Source organism: Phyllosticta capitalensis (assembly GCF_038381095.1).
Source record: "Phyllosticta capitalensis strain CBS 128856 chromosome Unknown BKA78scaffold_11, whole genome shotgun sequence".
In the NCBI taxonomy this organism is placed as follows: Eukaryota; Fungi; Ascomycota; class Dothideomycetes; order Botryosphaeriales; family Phyllostictaceae; genus Phyllosticta; species Phyllosticta capitalensis.
Genome location: NW_027117449.1, coordinates 115,347 through 134,257, shown reverse-complemented (window position 1 = coordinate 134,257; position 18,911 = coordinate 115,347). Strand labels below are relative to the sequence as shown.

Sequence of the window (18,911 nt, the reverse complement as noted above, 5' to 3'; positions counted from 1 at the left end):
TAGCCACTCCTAGCACCCTAGCACCCGCGCACTATCTTTAGGGTCCTCACCTGCTTGGCGCCACAACATCGACAACTGACACACTCCTCACGTCAGCCATGTCTGCTTCGATCAAGAAACCACCTCCGCCCGGCGCTGCTTCACGCTCTTCTGCCGGCTCTTCGTCAGGGGTCTCCAGTCGCTCTCCCGCAAGATCTACAACCCCGTCTTCTCCTTCAACTGCCTCTACCCGCAGAGCTCCTGCTCGGGCCGGCTCTACCGGATCCCCAATGTCTGCGCGCGCTGCCGTAAAGAGGCCCGGCGCTTCGTCGCTGTCCAAGGACTCCCCTCCGCCCGTCGACACCGCCGAGGAGGACGCAAAGGCCGAAACTGCCGCATTGATCAAGGACCTCAAGGAGCAGCTGCAAAAGGCCGAGGCTTCGTCGGACGAATACAAGGTTTGTTCATGTCTCCGCTGTGGCGCATCGCAAAAGTTGACATTTGTAGAAACAAATCGAGGTCCTCAAGGCCAGACTCGACGAGGCCATTCAAGATCAGGCCAAGCTCGAGGAGCGCGTCCACGAGGAAGAGGAGCGAGTCGAGGGCCTCGAAAATGACAAGCGGGAAACCGTTCGACAGCGTCGCGAGCTGGAGGGCATATACGAAGCCGAAAGGGCTGCGGCAATGAAGGAAAAGGAACAAGCGCAAGCTCGGGAAGATGAATTGCAAGAAGTCATTCAACGGCTAAAGGACCAGCTTGCAGAGCGCGAGCGCGGGGACGGCGCTGGCGATGAGCGCATGGAGCGCAGAAACTCGCGACCATGTAAGACATTCAATGCGACATTTCCATGCGCCAGCTAATCATCGCAGTGTTGCCTGAGCGGACGAGCTCGACGCAGAACATCGAAAACGGCCATTTTGCTCCCCCGAGCTCTCTCCAACGAAGCGACTCCCAAAACAACTCCAAGTTGATTCTCCAAAAAGACAAAGTCATTGAATCGCTGCGTCTGGAACTCGCCGAGGCACAAATCAAGTCCATCGAGATGGAGAATGCAGGCGGCGGCCGGGTTCAGGAGCTCGAGAAGATTTTGCTCGAAACTCGCATGGCCAACGCGCGTTTGATGGAGGACAATGAGAGTTTCCAGCTGCTGCTTAGCGAAAAGACTCTTAATGGAGACTTTTTGCGCAGCACGCAAATGTCTCGGCCTGCCTCGTCAGAACGGCCCAACACAAGCTTGGCCGACGAGTTGGGCGACGCTGTCGAGTCCGAGTCCCATGAGCGCCGTCTCGAGTCTGAGATTGGTGCACTCAAGGACCAGAACAAGGCGCTCACGCTCTACATCAACAAGATTATCGAGCGCTTGCTCCAACACCAGGGCTTTGAAGCCGTCCTTAGCCACGACCAGGCGGACGCCGTTCCCCCCAAGCCGACCGCAGCGAATACGCAAAAGGAGCTGCCTCCCCCGCCGAAGAGGGAGTCTCAGGGGCCGTCGCTTCTCCAACGCGCAAAGTCCGTGGTGGGTGGAGGCGGGAATGCTCCACAAGTACAACCACGGCCGCGTCCAGTGTCGGTCATGCCGCCCCCTCCCCCACGCGAGGAGCCGAGTCTCACGTCAAACCCGACAACGGCACCCAGCATTCCTATCCGGCACTCGTCTGGTGCCTTTGGTCACCGTCGCGCCAACTCGGAATGGAGCAACAATGCATCGTCGGTTGTTAACAACATGTACCGCGGCAACGGGCCCATGTCACCCAACATCGTGAGCCCGCGCAATTCGCTCTTCAACTTCCCCAACCAACCCGGCGACCGCAACTCGGGCTCGCGCATCGCCAGCGGCTCCAGCAGCGTCCCGCGGGCAAGCATCGACGAAGAAGGCTCCGGCCACGACTCCCTCAGCAACACAGACAGCGCAGTGGCCGTGGACGGCGCACCATCGCCCCCACGCAGCGTTGCCAGCAGCGCCGACCGCCCTGGGCAGAGCGTCATGACTGGCAACAAGCCCCGCCCGCTGCGACTGGTCAGGGAGACTGAAGAAGCGGAGAAGGAGCGCAAGGCTGCCAACCGCCAAAGCATCTTTGGTTGGTTCGGAGGCAAATAGGTGCCATCACCTTGTGTGCATCCTCCTCCTCCTCTCCCATTATTCAGGCGTGTCTTGGCATTTTAATTTCCATTTTGTTCTCATTTTTTCTCCTTCCTAGGTTTGTGTTTGTTTCCATTAGCGATTTTTCGATACTCCAGTCCACGCGCACGCAACAGCAACGTTTGATGGCGGTCTTTGACAGACCCGAGGCTTGGTTGCCCAATCGAATTGGTAATGATGGCCATTGCGTAGCTGGAATGAGACGAGACGAGACGCAACAGCACGTTGGTAATGATGAAGCTTTTGGATTGTTTCCGTCGGTTTGCAACGTGTTGCATTATTGCACGAAGTTGACTTGGTTTTTGTTGGTTCTCACTTGTTCTATCCCCTCCCAACTTCTCTCTTACCCACCTGATTTTTTGGATTTTTCTTTTTCTTTTTCCTCACGACACACATCACAACCCCCACACATGTATTGCAGCTGTTTTCATTCGTTCTTCATTCGTCATGACAAGGGAGGAGGAAGCTCTGGAGTCGTTGACATTCGACGCACGGCCTGGAGGAATAACTGAACTGGCAGCGGCATGTGACAGCAGCAGCATTATAGCACCACAAAGAGAGCAAGGGAAGGCAAAGGGAGGAGGAAACACTGTTCGGTTGTGACATTATTCACCAACAATACCCACGGCAGGCAGGCAGAGCAGACGGAGCGAGCGGGCAGCACAGCAGGCGGGAGAGACAGGGCGGTCGTTGGTTGCGCTTTTTGTTTGTTGTATCATCTGATCAATGATTGAAATTGGCTCGGCGCATAAGTAATTCACCCTTCTTCTCACTCAATAGAATTGGCGGCAAGGCAAGGCAAGGCGGCCGGAGGAGGGCTCAGCGTAGGGCAGGGATGCTTCTTTGCACGCACCCACTCTCTCCCTCTTTCGTGGTTGGCTCTCTTTTGGTTCATGTACGTAGCTAGGATTTTGCGAATTTAGCCAACCCTTCGACGATGCGGCGAGCTCCTCTTCTGTACTGTGTTGCTGGGTGTGTATGCTGCTTGGGCGGCGTACTACTGATTCCGCATGTCGGCTGCACTGGTTACATGTGCCTACGTCGTCTCTCACATTTTTTTTTCCCCGTCTCCAATGTCCTCGCCACTACAACTGCCACTTCGGATGCCGTCGTTGGCGGTCTACGTAGGTGCCCCTGCCCATCACATCTCCTGCCGTCATTGCATGCACGACGCTCGACTACCCATGTTACTACGTACATATGTACTGTAGGACGCCTGCAGCACCGTCCCGTCCACATGCGTCGGTTAGGTTGGACGGGAGGACGGACGGTTGGATTCGGGTCGGCTGCGCGGGTGCGCAACGGTCGTCCATCCGTCCGCGTAGTTACTTGCGACATGTGAAGATGTATATGTAGGTAGACGAACAAGTGGCGATCGATGGACGCCAGCGCGTATTCTTGATTGCTTCTCCTTTAGTTTGTACCGTTGTACCCGTAGAGTAACCGTCTATTACCTACTTTACGAACAACCATCCAACGACGCCACCCGCAAGATGACCGGCCCGGAGCGAGCAGCGCGAAACGTGTGCAGTCGTCTCGTATTATTCGCGTCGTCCGCGCTCTGTCGCAGAAGCGCGCCGTCCGTCCGTACCTTTTGTGCGATCATCTACTTGGTGGTAGGGGAGGGATGGATGATGCGACGCATGCGCGGGTGAAACCGAAACCCCCACACCACGACGCGAACGGGTCTTGATTGACGCAAGACGCTGCCCGGACTGCGGCTGGTTTGTGTGGGAGACGTCTAGCGGGCGGGTGGGTGCTGGTAAGGTGGGGAGATGATGCTGGATGTTAGCGGTCAAGTGAGATTAGTGGCTATAAATGTAGTGACTGGTAGTTTTCTCGTCCAAAGAAGTCATTAAAATGCGTCGAAGCTGCTGCGGTCACTTTGAAATTCTTCTGCCATCGTCTTTGCGCTTAGAGCAAGTCATGGCACACTGCTGCAGTGGCAGAATGCTCCGGTAAGATAGATCGCGCTCTACCTAGATGAAAGATGTTCAACCTTGACAGCAGAGCAGATCTGCGGTTGGCTCTTTTGTCGACATGGCCGAAAGGGCCAAGTCATTCGAGTCCTTTGCAACTTCAAACGTCTAGGAAATTCTGGCGGTGGATGTTGGGAAGAATGTGTGCAAGAGGTGGTGGCATGTTGGAGGCAGGTTGGAGGCAACACGTCCCGAAAGGGTAAGTTGGGCTTACAACTTCAAAAGTCTTGCGAATACCTAGGTAGGCATTCTGACCGGAGCAGAAGCAAAGATGAGCCGAATCTTTTTGCAACCTGAAATGTCTAAAATGGACAGGCAATTTGGCCGGAGCAGGAGAGGCAATATCCTGAATCTAACAATGTGCCTAGGTAGATAGGTAGGTAGGCTCAGCGCCTATTTGCAGACAAGGGACGATGCTGCTGTTAGCGGTGTTGATTGCTTGCTTGCTGATTTGCTTTCTCTTTCATTCAACACTCTCTGCTTTTGCGACCTTGCGATCGAAGACTCCCAAGTTGTACGCCGTACCCCCTTTTGATATACTCCCCTTTCTACCGTTTTCAATCTCTAATCTCTTCATCTTTCCCAATCTAGCTCCAAGTCCAGACAGAGCTCACTGCTCGACAAACCCACAATTTTTGCCTGTCCGTGCCATGACAACCAGCTCTCGTCTTCAACTTTTGCAACACCCCCACGTCCTATCCCTTCACTCTTCTTCCGCATCCTCCACCACCACCACAACACGCCCTCAAACCTCCCTCCTCAACGCCCCCAGCCGCACCTTACCCCTTCGCAACCGCCAAGCCCACGCGCCCACAAACAGCAGGATGTCGAAAAAGCTAAAGACGAGCGACCCGCCAAACACGATCGAATGGTACTTCCACGCGTCGGCGGGCGTGATGCCGGCCCGCTCGACGACGACGCACCACGGCAGCACCCACAGCAGATTCGACACCAGCGACTGCGCGAGGTACCACAGCGGGCGCGTGGCCAGCAGGACCGTCGCCAGGCACGTCGAGAGGGCGTAGAAAATGTACGTCCAGTCTATGGTCTTGAGGCCAGCAGGCTGGTCAGCCGACGAGATTCCATGGGGGCTCTGGCTGTGAAAAGAAAAAGCGTGTGGAGTCCGTACGTACCCGCCACATCTTCTCCGTGATGACGGCCACGCTTTCCGAGCCCGACAGGTAGAACGCGAAGCGGCGCGCGCCCCAGCGCGACAGGAAGATGCACAGCGGCACCTCAAAGGCCAGCGCGAGCGCGCACGAGAGCAGTGCCGGCCGCGTTATGTCTGCGCTGACCACGTTACCTAGAGTCCCTCTCGTTGGATGCATCATTTGCTGCTTGGTGGTTCAGAGGAGCGGTCTGGTCTCCCTCCCGAGAGAAGAAATCTCGACTCCAAGGTAGGGAGCTTGCTTGCGGCTCGAATGCTCCCCGTAGCCCATGCTCCCGAGGAGAGTCGAGGGGCTCTGGGACGCTGCGAGGTTTGATTGCTTCCTACCCATGCCATGCAATGCCACTTTGGCACATCGTTCGAACGCGCTGCGCGCTCGTCTTGGAGCCAACATCTTTCTTCCATCGCCGACCCACTGTACAGACAAAATTTGCACACTGAAGAACTCACTCACTCACTCACTCACCACGAAGATCACCCATTCCAACGCCCCTCTCCCCGGGCCGCCGCACCAACAATCCAGCCCCGTTGTCGACCACGACGACTCCAGTCCGCCAGACGCCCCACGCGTGGCCCACAAACGCCAGCGACGTCGCCTCGAGCGCCTGCACGGGCACCATGACGAGCCCCCAGCGCATCGTGTTGAAGACGCCCCACGCCGTCGCGTAGTCGCTGCCCATGGCCACGATGCCGCTGACCAGCCACAGGTACAGCGTGTTGCGGATGGCCGACTCGACGAACGTCAGCGAGCCCGGCGGCAGCAGGGTTTTGAGCGCCGTGAGCGAGAGCCCCGGCGGCAGTTGCGCGGCTTCTGGCGCGGGCGTGCTGAGTGTGTTGTTGTGTTGCGCTGGTGCTGCCGCTGCTGCTCCATTCGCGTCTCCGCGACACAACCTCCTTTTCCACGCCCGCAGACTGCTGCCCACGAAATACGCCAGCCCGACGGCCGCGGCGCTCAAATCGCACACCAGCCTCACCGTCGCCTGCGAATTGACCGTGGGCGTGTGGCCGCCGACATGGAACCGCGAGACGACGAGCAGGTCGAGCACAATGTTGACGGCAAACTTGACGCTGCTAATCACGAGCGGGACGTCGGGTCTGTCGAGCGCGCGCGTGCTCGTCGCAACCGCCACCTCGACCGCGCTGGCCAGCGCCGAAAACGCGCTGATGCGCACGTACTTGACGCTGGCGGCGTGCGTGAGCGGCGCCCCGGGCACAAAGGCCGCCGTGAAGGCGGGCGCCGCCGCCAGGATGACGATCGACATGAGCAGCCCGAGCAGCGACTGGAAGAGGATGAGCGTGTAGGAGAGGGAGAGGCGCTGCGAGAGGGACCGCGAGCTGAGGTTGCCGATGACGAGCCAGGAGGCGCGCGGGAGGCCTTCGTTGAGGACTTCGGCGACGGTCGAGATGTACGTGTATGCATCAGTCGTGGCGACGAGCGAGGAGTCAATGTCGGCGATCCAGAGCTTGGAGAGCGTCGCGTAGAGGGCTGGCAGTGAGAAGGAGACGATGTTGAAGATGAGGGCGCCTGGGTAGCGCTCTCGACTCAGTCGGTGCTGAAGTCCATGTAGGCGGGAGTGCGGCCCGGCCCGGGGCGAGTGTGGTATCAAGGAGCTTTCGTGAGCGGCATCTTCGTCTTCGACTTGAACGGCGATGTTGGTCTTTGATGGCGCCATCTGTGATGCCAGCGTAGGCTCGACGGGCATTTCAAAAGGTGAGATTTTGCAATCATCGTCCCTGGCGTTGTGAGACTTTGAAGAGAGGAGGGGGGAATGAAATAGTACGGCGGGTAGAGTTGTCTTCATGTACCTCATGAATCAAGACTCGCAGCAACCCTAAAAGGAAAAAGAAAAAGAAACTAGACCGACCAATTGGTCCAACTTACCTAAAACAGCCCCAATAGAACCAACCAAGTCCACCACGTGCAACGCAGGATGCCAAAGTCGTGGGCGGGATCAGCAGTCTTCTACTTCTTTGCCTCAAAAAACCCCCTCACTCCGCTCACCACCTCCTTGGCCCCCCGCCCCTCCCTCAAACTCCCCCTGATCCACCCCGGCAGCTTCTTCCGGATCCTCTCCCCATCATACCGGCCATCCAGCAGCAAGATGGCCGCATAGTCTCCCCTATGCCTGATGGCCCTCCCTACGCACTGGTTGACAGCGCGCATGCACGCATTCTCGTAAAACTCCCTCGCCGCTGCCTTTCCCGCCGCCACGTCCCCGACATTGCTGGACGTCGTCTTCTGCGATATGTACGCCATCTTGGCCCGCCACTCTGCCGAATGCGGGTTCGGGAACGGCAGGCCGACGACGGCGACGCCCCGGCCCAGTGCGTCGCTGAAGTTGATGCCTTCGGAGAGGGAGCCGCCCACGACGGCGAGCAGGAGTGCACCGCGGCCGGCGCCCGTGTTTACGGCGTGCGTGTAGGACGTGAGAACGGACTCGGTGGTCGACGAGGGTTGTTGATCCTTTGAGGCCGCTGATGGTTGGGATTGCTGCTGCTGCGACTTGGCCTCGTGGAAGACGGGTTTGACGGCTTGGATTGCGTCAAACAGCGACTCTTTCTTCGCAGTGGCAGAGGCGGGAGCAGCAGCGCGCTTCCACGCCGCCACGCACTGGTCGAGGTACGCATAACTCGGGAAAAACACGACTACGCCGTCTGGAATGGCCTTGGAAAACTCGAGAATGGCTAACCCCAGATCTGCGATCAAGGTGGGCGAGTTGCGCTTCTCAAAGGTAAAGTCAAACGCAGAGCCGCTGGGACCCCTGGTCACGGGCCACGCGAGCAGGTTGGACGGCGGAATGACGTGACCGCAGGAGAGAGTGGTGATGCGGGAGGAAGGGAGGTAGGGAAAGAGGTGTTGCTCGTAGTCAGACATGGGCGACATTGTGCCGCCGGCCAAAACGACGGCTCTTGCGTCCTCAACAATTTCGCGAAAGTGGTGCGTCGGATCCAGGAGCATGTACTTCAGACACATTCCGAGGCTGTCGTCGTTTTTGGCGTAGAAGAATCGGCCTTCGGCAGAGGGGTTGAGGAGAGAAGCGAAGAAGCTTTGGACGTGGTTCAAGACGGGCATGTGTGATTTAGGCTGCTTTCGAACGTCCTTGTGGCTCGAGTTGTCTGCCTGCTGCTCTTCAGCGTGCACAATGTACCCGTCGACCTTGCGCGCCAGTTTACTCTCCTGGAGATAGCGCAACAGTTTGTAGAGGTTGATTTGATCAACACCCTTTCCAGCCATCAGGTCGCCGAATTTGACGACGCCCTCCGCCTCCTTGGCCTGCGCTGCTGGACCTTGCAGATACGCAATCAACGAGTCCATCAGCCGCACAGTCTGCGCCACATACACCCTATTCTTCCCCTTTAGTCGGTTCCGGAATTTCTGCAAGTACGTCGTGAGTTGGGCCCGCGAGGTCTGCAGCTGCGCCAGCGAAATGGAGACCGAGTAGATGCCGATGATCGAGTCCATCAAGTTGTGCGCCTCGTCGATGATGACAATGTGGTCTTTCATGCTAATATCGAGCGCTTCTCGCGCCGACTTTTGCAGGAGCAGCGGATACGGCAAGGTGACGATTTCGCTGGGCTTGACAGCCGCGCGTGAGGCGTAGTACGGACAGACACCGAGCTGCTTCCCGACGGCCCCCAACTCCTCAATGTCGCGAATCTCGGCCAGTGCGTGGTCACGAAAATCGTGGACGAGGGACTCGGTCTCCTTGGTTGGCAGAAAAGCGCATTTGTGGTCTTGAGCAGTCCCGGGCTTTTGGAGATCCAGGCACTTTTCGTTGATGAGCGCCGTGCTTCCCAGCCTTGATACTTTGGGATTGATGCAAAGATTCTTCCTCGAGCCCAAGGTGAGGTGCTTGACGTCTTCCTCGAGCTCCTTCGAGACTTCGCAACTCGGGTTAGTCTTGTCGGGCGGCTCCGCTGAGATGGCTGGAGGCATCTTCACGCGCCGCAGCTCGCTGGCAAACTGTTGCAGCTGCGAGTGTGTTCGCGAGCAGTAGAAGATTTTGAGCTCATCCGGCTCTTCAATCTCCTCCTCGTCAGTCTTCCGGTCCACGGGCATGCCGAGCTTCTTCATCAAGGCGACAGTCTCGGCAGAGAAACCCCGGTCAGAGCCCCCTGTGCTTTTCACCTTTTTAGCCTGCTCGTCCTCGCTCTCGTAGTCATCAAGCATGAAGCGCGCCTCGTCGTCATGCTCGACCTCTGCCTCTGCCGACGAAATCTTCTGCCGTTTGCGATGCGGTTCACCAGTGGAGTGACGTTCTTTCAGCTTTCGCTCTTTGGCGCGCACGCGAGCTATCCGCTCTTCCAGCTGCTGGCGCTGGTGCAGCGCTGCGCGGCGTTTCTCTTGCCGAGCATGCTCGAGCATCCAGTCCGGTTCGTCATCGTCTGCATGCATTATTAATTTCCAAGCGTCGTCTGCCATATCATCTATCGCACACGCACCTACAGCATCGACAGAAAGACCATCCTCAAACGTGATGCGCTTGTGATCGCGCAACCAAGTCAGCGAGCCGCAGATGAGACTGAGAGACTTTCCCTGCACGGCGTCAGCACATCAAACAGACCCAAGGCGTCAATTCTTCTCAACACGAGAGAAACCATCTCACCGTTCCTGCCACACGTTAGCCTTGCCCTAATCACAGTTACCCATGCAACCCACCGGTAGGACTCTCAAAAATGCCAACCTTCCCTTGCTCGATGCAGTCGTAGAGCGCGCTCATGAACTGCGTCTGGATCTCATACGGCTCGTATGGATGATGGAACTTGTGCGCCCGCGCGGCGTCCAGGCGTGATGCGGATGCATCTTCTGGCGAGACCATTTGTTTTGAACGATGCTCGATGAGGGAGCGAGGTGTAGAAATGGTAGGTAATCGCGGGTGACGCGATTGGACGCGTCAAGGGCTGGCACCGAGATATCTCCGATGCATCTAGAGCAGATAGTCCGGAGGAATTCAAATGCTGTGAGCCTGTCATGTACCATAAAGCAAGTGGAGGAGAGCATTCAGTAGCGTTTATGTCTTATCTCGAAATGAGCACGGCTACACAGCACCTTCGTTTGCGTAACACTCTCACACTGCTATGTTTGAGGTACATATAGATAGTATCCAACCACGATTCTGGTACATCCATACTCCTGTTTTTACTCTCTGTATATTCAACTATTCGCCACATAATATGCCAACGCTCACAAACACACCTGCTGCCATTACTCTAAGCCCTCGAGCTTCCATACCTTGACCGCCGCATCGCCACCAGTACTCAGGACCTTGTCGTCAGCGACGAACGCGACGCCGTTGACGCCGTCCTTGTGGGCAGCGAGCGCCTTGACGCGCCTACCAGGGTTGGCGAGGCTCCAGACGTAGACGCTCGTGTCCAAGCTGCCGCTGACGGCAAACTCCTCGCTCGCGTTCCATGCCACTGCCGTGACGCGCGCGGTGTGCGCGCTCCAGCGGTCCGTCTCGAGCTTCCACTCGCCCGTCTTGCCGCTGTAGACGTAGATTCTGCCGCTCGAGTTGCCGGCGGCGAGGTAGGTGCCCTTTGGCGAGAAGGCGAGGGAGGAGATGGCGTCGAAGGCGTTGGTAAGCGAAATGTTGAGGTCCTTGAGCGTGTTGTTGGCGAATTCAAAGAGGCGCACGACCTTGTCTTCGCTGCCAACGGCGACGAGGCTGTCGTGGGCGGCGATGGTCGTTGGGCCATGCGCCATCTGGAGCGAGCCGACTTGCTGGCCCTCTTCGTAAATAGTGACGGCGTCGGAAGAGGCGACCAGCACGCTGTTGCCGCTCGTCGCAACGCCCTTGGGCTGGAATCCGAGCTTCAGACTGGACCCGACAAACGCCTTGGTGTTGACTGAGATGGTGCGCAGCGTGTCGTCCCATCCAACGCTGTACATCCTGGGCTCAGCACCGCCGCTGGAGCCCCTGAATCCGGCCACATAGCTGGTGTGGGACTCGCCATCCACGGTGGCAGCAGTGCCAGTGCTAATGCCCCATTCCAGGACCTTGCCGTCATAGCTTCCCGTGAAGAACTTGTCGCCGCAGACGCCCGCAGCCGTGATGTTCTTTGCGTGACCCGGCACGACCTTGATCGGCTTCTCGCTGCTCTCGACCAAGTAGTTCAGGTTACCGTCCAAGTCGACGGTGATGATCAAACCGTCGCTACGCCCAGCAGGCCACGTCACGCCGACCTGTTGGTGCGGGATGCTGACAACGCCCTCCTCGCCCAGCCTCCAGGTGTGAACGTTTTCTCCCGACTCAACATCCCATATGCGCACAGTCTGGTCGGCGCTAGCAGTGACGAACCTCTTCGAGTCGCTGCTCCACGACACGCCAAAGATGCTGCCAGTGTGGACGCCCTCGCCAACCTGCTTATTAGCCTCGCCCGTCTTTCCGTCGTAAACCCAAATGCGCTTGTCGGCTCCGACTGTAACAAGGTGCGTTCCGTCGGGGCTAAAGGCGGTGCCAAAGACGTAACGATCGTGCTTTCCGCGGAGGCTCGTGTTGAACTTGAAGGGGGCGCCGTGGTAAAAGACCATGCTGGTGTCATCGCTTCCCGTGGCGGCTCGGAGGGGCCGCTGCTGGCGGATGGCGACGCAGTTGACTTGCGACGAATGACCTGAAATCTCGCCGACCGTGTTGCCGCTGTCCCAGGTTATGCAGTGGCCGAAGCGCTCCTTGCCATCGCCGACGGCAATGATGCGCTGCGAGTCGCCGTCCCAGGCCAGGTCGTTGATGCGGCCCGCAATGATGTGGTAGTCTCCTGCACCGAGTGTTCAGCCAACGCCTAAACGAATGTCGGGTGAATCCCACCCTTTGTAGAGCCCTCTCCAATGCAATCCCAGACCTTGACATTGCCGGTAGCATCGCCGCTGGCGACGTAGAATCCGGAGGGCGAGAAGCGGGCAACGGTTGTGGCCGATTGGTGGTTTGTATACTGTCTGCTCACGGAGGGATCGTCGATGTTGCGGACAAAGATGGATTTGCCAGACTAGACGAGGTGAGTCGGTGTTCGAGGTGCTGGAGCTGGGAAGAACCATACAGCATATGCGATGCGCTCGCCCTTGGAGTCGGAGGAGAGAGGGGTAGCTTGAGCACCACGGGCGGTCGAGGGGGCGGCGGCCCAGATTGCGGCTGTTTGGGTCAGTATTGGAAAGGCAGCCGGGGGGACAAGGCGTACCAGGAGAGATGGACATGGTGAGCGAAGCTGGAGTGTGATTCTGGTGTTCTGGAGGACTGGAGAGAAAGAGGGACCGAATTGATGTTGTTCAAATAGAAAAGGTAAGCTTCAAGGCAACAACAAAGTGACTGAGCTACGTAAACGACACGCGGGGGTGGCTTGAGCGTCAGAGCTGTTGGCGCGCGGAAGCAGAGCCTCCCGCAAACTCTCCCTCTTCCGGCCCACGGCTATGTCAACCTCCGTCCTTATTCCACTCCATGTATACGGAGCACGTCCAGCATCCAATTGTAGTTGCCTTTGCCAAGCAACCTCGACGCGTCTTGACGATGATTTTTGAACTACAGGCACCAAAATAATGACGCGGGAGACGTAAACAATCAATCAACCGCAGGCTCCAGGAAAACAATCACCACCAAGAGGGGGAATGGGGGGAGATCCAAGGAAACATCACCAAGCCCCTATTCTTGCTTTCCATCTTTCGCGCCGTCCTCTCTCTGCTCTACGATCCGCCCCATCCACGCCGACAAGACGTCCTTGAACTTCTTCCTCAATCCAACCTGATACCACAAGGGCGCCCCCCTCGCGCCCGCAAACATGTACCACCCGGTGACCGGGAGCGTCACCATGGCGCTCTGCCCCCTGAGCACGGCCTTGACCACGGCCTCGGCCATCGTCTCGGGCTCCAGCTTGTACAGGAACAGGTTGTTGTACATCTGGAACCCCTCAAACAGCGGCGTCTTGGTGGCATTGGGGCAGACGGCAATGGCGCGCACCTTGGGCGCGTTGTACAGCGTTGCGAGCTCCGCCGCCAGCGCTTCGTGCATCGCGAGCGCCGCTGCCTTGGACGCCGCGTAGTCGGCCATGCGCGGCGCCGCGATCCACGCTGCTTGGCTCGCGACTGTCACGACCGTGCCGTGGTTGGCGGCTACCATGGACGGCACGAGATGCGTCGCCAGCGCGTGGTGCGCGAAGACGTTGATCTCGAATGTCTTGCGGACGTGCTCTGCCGACGCCGAAAGCATGGGTTCGCCGTAGCAGATGCCCGCGTTGTTGATCAAGACCGTTGGGTGCCCAAAGTCGGCGCGTACTCCGTCGACAGCATTGCTGATGGACGATGCGGACGAGAGGTCGCAGTTGTAGTACTTGACGCTTGGTGGTGCTGCCAGCATGTCAGTCGACAGGACTCGAGACAGAGACAATGCAACGCACCCTCATAAGTCATTGGCTGGATATCAAACACGGCGACCTTGATGCCTTTCTCGGCAAGGAAAAGAACAATGTGCTTCCCTATACCATCACTACCCCCTGTCACAACCACAATTTCCTTGTTCCAGTCATACGTGTCGTTGGTCCAGTTATTGGAGACGCCTTTGCTCAGCCAGTTGCTAATGTGGTGGGCCAAGCCCAGATACAACAGGGCCTTGATGGTCTTAAGCTGTTTCGAGTAACCAGCTGAGAGGGCTTGTCCTTGTCCAGTGTAGCGCGCAAGCAGCACCAGTGGAAGCGTCAACACTGGGTTGAACGCCGTACGCGCGAGGAGGCGACCCAAGTACTCGACCGTCAGGCCTCGAGGTACGTGTAAGTAAGCACTCGCGACCATCAGCAGAGGCACTCACCTTCGCGCTGGAGCCTCCAATCACTTCTCAAAGGCATGTCGACCTATGCACTCCAGAAAAAATATTTTTGCTTTCCAGTCAAATCTGAAAGAGACAGGATCAGGGGAAGATCAGATCAATGCGAGGAATCAGACAGTCGAGCCCTCCTCCCATCCCACCTGATGTGCTTCCGGACGTGCACAATATACAGCCAACGCCAGACAGCCTCGGATCCGACGCCATTCCGTATTCGGCATGCGATGAGCGGGTGGTGCTGCGGGGAAACAGCCGAAAATCTGGGGTCGCACACGTGGTGGGGTAACGTCTGCCCTAGCCTGGCGCCTGGACCGAGGGAAGACCTGAAGACGAAGTTCATCCATCACTTTCGGTTGTCGAAGGGTTTATCGACGGTGGTTTGAAGTGTGGACGGGAATTACGCGGGAATGTTGTGTGGTGCGAATACGCTTTTCGTGTGGACCAATGAGAGCGGGGTGCGCGACTTCAAGCTTTTGCATGCGAGAATGGTCGGCATGAGGGCACAAATAGGATGAGAGACGACAGCGGCGTTGGAGCTGCCTCCTTGATAGAACCGTCCCGTCATAAACCATCTTTCGTCGTCGCCCATTTCAGCTATAGTCCAGGCGTTCTCAATCTCGGGTGCTCCACCTGTTCCGCCACGAATACCGTAGAGCGCTCCCTTTGCTCTTTGGCACCTCGCCCTTTCGTCCGTCTTTCATCGAACGTTGCGGCACTTGAGAGGGCCTTGGGATCCGTCCGTGGCCTCTCTTGCGCAACATGTCCAACAGGAAAGCTACCTGCGGAAGAGGCAAAGAGAGAAAGAAAGAAGTTCCCTTTCCTTCCTACTGCGCCCTAGAAATGGACCAAATGATAATATGCTAAGTGCGCAGTCAATCGCATGCTCAACTACCTGCCTGCCGGTTTTGCATGCCATGGGGTAGTACCATGTGATGAAACAAGAATTGGGAATCAGATTGATTGATTGAGTAGGCGCGTAAGGCGCTTATATGAGTGAGATGAAGACAAAGGATCTCTGCAGTATGAGCTAGAATCTATGAGAAGCAAATGAGGTGAGACTGTCGGCAAAGCGCGAACAAGTGGAGTCCTCCACCGCTTTCACTTTTGCTTTATTTGATGCTCTGGTGACTTCGCTGTAGCGTTTTTTTTTGCTTGTTCTACAAGATTTGTTCTCGCTTAAACAATATCTGAAGAAGTTTAGTAACAGCGATGGCACAAATGGATGACAAAGAAATTGTATTAACAAGCGAATAAAATAGTATCAAGCTCCCCCAGGAATTCGTCGAGGCGTTTCTGTAGGTCTGGACGAACGGGATAAGGCCACGTTGCTTTGATGGATTCTTCAATAGACGAGGCCGTGGCGCCATCTTTTAGCAACATCTGGAATGTTTCCATTCCGCGTGATTTCTGTGGCAGTTCGTCTTCTTCCCATTGTAAATGATCATAAAAGTCCGAGAGTTTGATCCACAATTCGTCCTTGATCTTTCCAGGTACGGGACTACAATGCCACGCTGCCTGAAACGTAAACACCCAGTCCAGTGCTGCCTTACCAAGGTAATTTTTTAGTTCGGGACTGAGGATGTTTTCGAGATGAAAGACCAGTGCTTGGAAAAACCGGATCTGAATTCGGTCGTCCAAAATTCTGCTGAGGCATCCCTTGACCAACCATTCCGGACTGAGGTCTATGTCTGGGAGTTGCTGCAATAGGAATCGCAAGACCGTGACTTTGGGTCTCAAGGTAGTAATTTCCAACGGGACATCGGAGTTGAACAAGTCGTGGAAGGACTTCTCGAATAAACCATAGACTACATGTTGAAAATGGTCATAGCAATACTGTCTCCAATTGTAATCTTTCTTGGGAAATGGGACGGAGTCCCACATATGTGCGATGGGAAAGCACGTTCCTTCGGAATCCGTTTGCGCGGAAGGAGCTTTACGGAGTGATGCGAGAAGGCTCATTTGCGTACTTTCAGATGGCCATTGCAATGCACCGACTAAGTCGTTCATATGAACGCTTATTCCAACGTCGAGTGTTTGGTTGATTTTCTCCAAGTACTTCATGATGACACGCACCTGAGTCGGTCCAAACTCTGCCGCATATCGAAGAAGGGTTTTATGCCTGCGCTTGTCATACTGCAGCAGAAAGATCATCATTTCTCGGAATTGTATCTCAGCACTCTGGAGTATCTCGTGCAGATAGTACACTTCGTGTTCAAGAGTCCAGATGAACAATGGAATGTGGGTTGCCCGAGCATCATTTTTGATGACTTCACAGGCATGATTGTAGGCAAAGCTGTTGAGGTATGAGGGCTGTTCCCAGGGGCGTATTGGAAAAAGATACTCCCGAGTAAATGCAACCTGTAAAACTCGTTTTTTAAAATCATGCCGGTAAGGTCCCAGAGAATCTTCAGTAATATGTCGTAAGTGAAGAATCCAGAACTCTTGCAAGTAACTCAGGATTTTGAATTGAGCCTGGTGCTTGTCAATCTGCTTTTTTCTTCCACGTCCAGGGAGAACAAGCGATATTTTCCCTTTCGGCAATTCGTCCAGAGAACCTCCGATAAGTGGCATGAAAGTCGCTGTCGGTATCTCGAGCCTGGGCCTTTTTATGGCAATGACCTGCGATTCAAATTCGCTGAAAAGGAGATATGCAATGCATTGACGACCAATCCAATTGTCTGCCTCCTCGAAAGAGAATTTGAGGCGACGAACTTCTTCGGAGTAGTCCCTCTCAGAGTCCTGTCCGGCGTCTCGTGGATGATTTTGCAGGAGGAATTGTTTGACAGTCTCATGAGCTAATCGGACTGTCCCATCAAGCTGTATGGCGACAAGATTTCCGCAAGCCCTGAGGAACTTGTTGCTGTCCGAGATGACCCGATCCCAGTGAAAGTGGTCGTCGCTCTCTTCTATCGCAATCGCTTCAAATAGCTCCTGAGTATCAAGGGGACGGTGGGCGCAAACTATCCATCGAAAAGCGGCATACGCAGTGGCTCCATGTGACTTTTGCAGCCTGGAGAGAATCCTGGCGTATAGAGTTGCTAGATCTTTTGGGAGATCCTGAAGCGCTTCCCGAATCTCCAGGCTGGTAAGGCATTCGCAGATCTCTTCAATTTGGAACTTGACCCAGAGAAACCTGCGACGACTTTATCAGTCAAGATCTCAGTGGGGTGAAAGATGAACAAACATTTCTTTCGCACCAGAACTCAGTGCATCTATGATTTATTTTTTGAGGGAGAGGTCGTCAAATCTTAATCTCCCACTTTGGACTTTCGCGTCGATAGTTTCCTCCAAGTAGTGCAAGATATCGTTCCGGACATGCTGAGGTTGAAGCGTGAGGCTGACAGCTTGATCTGAATCCAGGGCAGATAGCGGTACACCCGGTCGGCAAGATATGAAAATCTTGATCATGGTTTGCGGCCAACAGATGTCTTTGATAAAGTTGAAAATTTTGTCCTGTTGGTTGGAGGGCAGCTCGTCCATGCCATCGATGATGAGGAACACATTTTGGCGGGCCTTGAGGAAATCCATGAAAGCATCCGACAGCCCAGCTAAGCTAATGTACTCATTTGAACCACCGCCAACGATGTATTCAAGGAGATCCTTTGGGTAAGGAGACAGTTGCAAGGCTTGGCGCACTAGACTTACTACAAAAGCTGAGAACTGGAGACTTGCTGGATCAGAATAGTCGCAGAAATAATACCCTAGGTAATCCGTGGACTTCGAGTATTCCGAACCCATTTGGTCCACAAGGGCCGAAGCGAGTATTGATTTACCTGATCCAGGTATACCCAAGCATGCGAAGAAGTGAGAAGGGCTCGTAATCCACGCTTGGAATGATGGCTCAGTGAAGAGCCACTCTGCTGTGCCATGACATCGCTCCTCTTGTAGTTGCTCATACCGAGTCCAGTATCTGAAAGTTGAAATCTTCGAGAGCACATCTTCTACTTTCTTCCTCCTGACTCGAACCAGCTGCTGTTGACGTTGCTTCTGATCCTCTATCATGTGGGCCATAGTCGCTTCTTTATCAATGAGTTCTCGTGTTTGCTTGAAGTCGTCGAGATAGTTGGGGAGCGAGGAGCGGAGTTTGCCATTCTTCTTGTGGAAGACACGTCCAAATGACCAGCGCTTCGGCGGGTCACTACTGCTAAAGCAACACTTCACTTTCTGGCAGAAAATGAGGATGTTTGCCAAAGCCTCGGAGAGTGCCAGCATCAAGCGTGGGTGATTCGGAAACAAGCGATGATAGTCGCGAAATTGGGGAAGTGTTAGACCGATTTGGCGTAGCATTTCGACCAACTCCTTGAATGCTTTGTCGTCTTGCTGAGCGATCTAGAAGCGGGTTCAGCACCAAATCAACAAGGACCGCAATCCTTGATCCCGAGAGTGTTTACCTGTAGAACCACCCGAAGACCTCCCCAGAGAGGAGCCAAGACTGTGCTGACTACCCCAATATTTGACGCAACATCGAGAGCTTTGCTGTAATCTTCCAATATGTTGAAGAGTGGCCGAAGAGCCTTTCGACAAGCGTGGAAAGCGCTGGAGTGCTCGTACTCCTTATGCAGCACATCGGCTCTGTAGAAAAGGGTTTCGACGGGAACCCCTGTAGAAAGCTGCCGTTGGTCGTCTGACTCTTGTTGGACGAATGCTAGTCTTTGATCTTCGGGCAATTGCTCGAGGAACAGCCGTTTTGCACGTTCAAAAGGCTCAATTTGCGGAGCCTCAGGCAAGCCCTCGCTCATAATGGTCGACTTTTGCGCTGGAAGAACCAGAACACGGCTCAGTGGCCCCAATATAAAGTTTGGTGAAGCAAGGCGAAAGGGCTGGTGGAGTCCCAGGTATT

At 55.5% G+C, this 18,911-nt stretch overlaps 7 protein-coding genes across 7 annotated transcripts; 1 reads left to right on the top strand and 6 right to left on the bottom strand.

The window, feature by feature from the left end:
- Positions 1–269: 269 nt before the first annotated feature.
- BKA78DRAFT_257179 (uncharacterized protein) lies at positions 270–2,078 on the top strand (the record flags this gene model as incomplete). The annotated part of the gene is made up of 3 exons (XM_066885161.1): positions 270–437; positions 487–802; positions 850–2,078. 3 exons carry the CDS (start codon positions 270–272, stop codon positions 2,076–2,078), a joined length of 1,713 nt encoding a protein of 570 aa, XP_066739519.1.
- A 2,766-nt stretch (positions 2,079–4,844) lies between these two features.
- Positions 4,845–6,940, bottom strand: BKA78DRAFT_258102 (uncharacterized protein; the record flags this gene model as incomplete). The annotated part of the gene is made up of 4 exons (XM_066885251.1): positions 4,845–5,147; positions 5,233–5,433; positions 5,804–6,120; positions 6,181–6,940. 4 exons carry the CDS (start codon positions 6,938–6,940, stop codon positions 4,845–4,847), a joined length of 1,581 nt encoding a protein of 526 aa, XP_066739518.1.
- Positions 6,941–7,230: 290 nt separating this feature from the next.
- BKA78DRAFT_338570 (helicase C-terminal domain-containing protein) lies at positions 7,231–10,108 on the bottom strand (the record flags this gene model as incomplete). Its single annotated transcript, XM_066890270.1, has 3 exons — positions 9,928–10,108; positions 9,711–9,879; positions 7,231–9,653 (listed from the first exon to the last, which is right to left on the bottom strand). Exon 3 carries the CDS (start codon positions 9,631–9,633, stop codon positions 7,231–7,233), a length of 2,403 nt encoding a protein of 800 aa, XP_066739517.1. The 5' UTR covers positions 9,634–9,653; positions 9,711–9,879; positions 9,928–10,108.
- A 123-nt stretch (positions 10,109–10,231) lies between these two features.
- Positions 10,232–12,527, bottom strand: BKA78DRAFT_324528 (WD40-repeat-containing domain protein). The gene is made up of 4 exons (XM_066889300.1): positions 12,441–12,527; positions 12,303–12,394; positions 12,074–12,251; positions 10,232–12,023 (listed from the first exon to the last, which is right to left on the bottom strand). The coding sequence occupies exons 1-4, from the start codon at positions 12,454–12,456 to the stop codon at positions 10,474–10,476; spliced, it is 1,836 nt and encodes a 611-aa protein (XP_066739516.1). The 5' UTR covers positions 12,457–12,527; the 3' UTR covers positions 10,232–10,473.
- Positions 12,528–12,650: 123 nt separating this feature from the next.
- BKA78DRAFT_361299 (dehydrogenase/reductase SDR family member 8 precursor) lies at positions 12,651–14,093 on the bottom strand (the record flags this gene model as incomplete). Its single annotated transcript, XM_066892440.1, has 3 exons — positions 12,651–13,623; positions 13,650–14,006; positions 14,057–14,093. 3 exons carry the CDS (start codon positions 14,091–14,093, stop codon positions 12,899–12,901), a joined length of 1,119 nt encoding a protein of 372 aa, XP_066739515.1. The 3' UTR covers positions 12,651–12,898.
- Positions 14,094–15,109: 1,016 nt separating this feature from the next.
- On the bottom strand, positions 15,110–17,359 carry BKA78DRAFT_37251 (uncharacterized protein). Its single transcript, XM_066892739.1, has 2 exons — positions 17,256–17,359; positions 15,110–17,204 (listed from the first exon to the last, which is right to left on the bottom strand). Coding segments are annotated over exons 1-2 (1,896 nt in total). The 5' UTR covers positions 17,258–17,359; the 3' UTR covers positions 15,110–15,310.
- On the bottom strand, positions 17,291–18,810 carry BKA78DRAFT_356358 (uncharacterized protein; the record flags this gene model as incomplete). Its single annotated transcript, XM_066892048.1, has 2 exons — positions 17,291–18,400; positions 18,463–18,810. 2 exons carry the CDS (start codon positions 18,808–18,810, stop codon positions 17,291–17,293), a joined length of 1,458 nt encoding a protein of 485 aa, XP_066739513.1.
- Positions 18,811–18,911: the final 101 nt, after the last annotated feature.

Excerpts from the sequence above, each read along its gene's own strand:
- BKA78DRAFT_324528 (XM_066889300.1), bottom strand. Across the intron at positions 12,252-12,302 it reads GCGAGCGCATCGCATATGCT|TCTGGCAAATCCATCTTTGT; the intron begins GTATGGTTCTTC and ends CACCTCGTCTAG. Across the intron at positions 12,024-12,073 it reads TGGAGAGGGCTCTACAAAGG|GAGACTACCACATCATTGCG; the intron begins GTGGGATTCACC and ends CACTCGGTGCAG.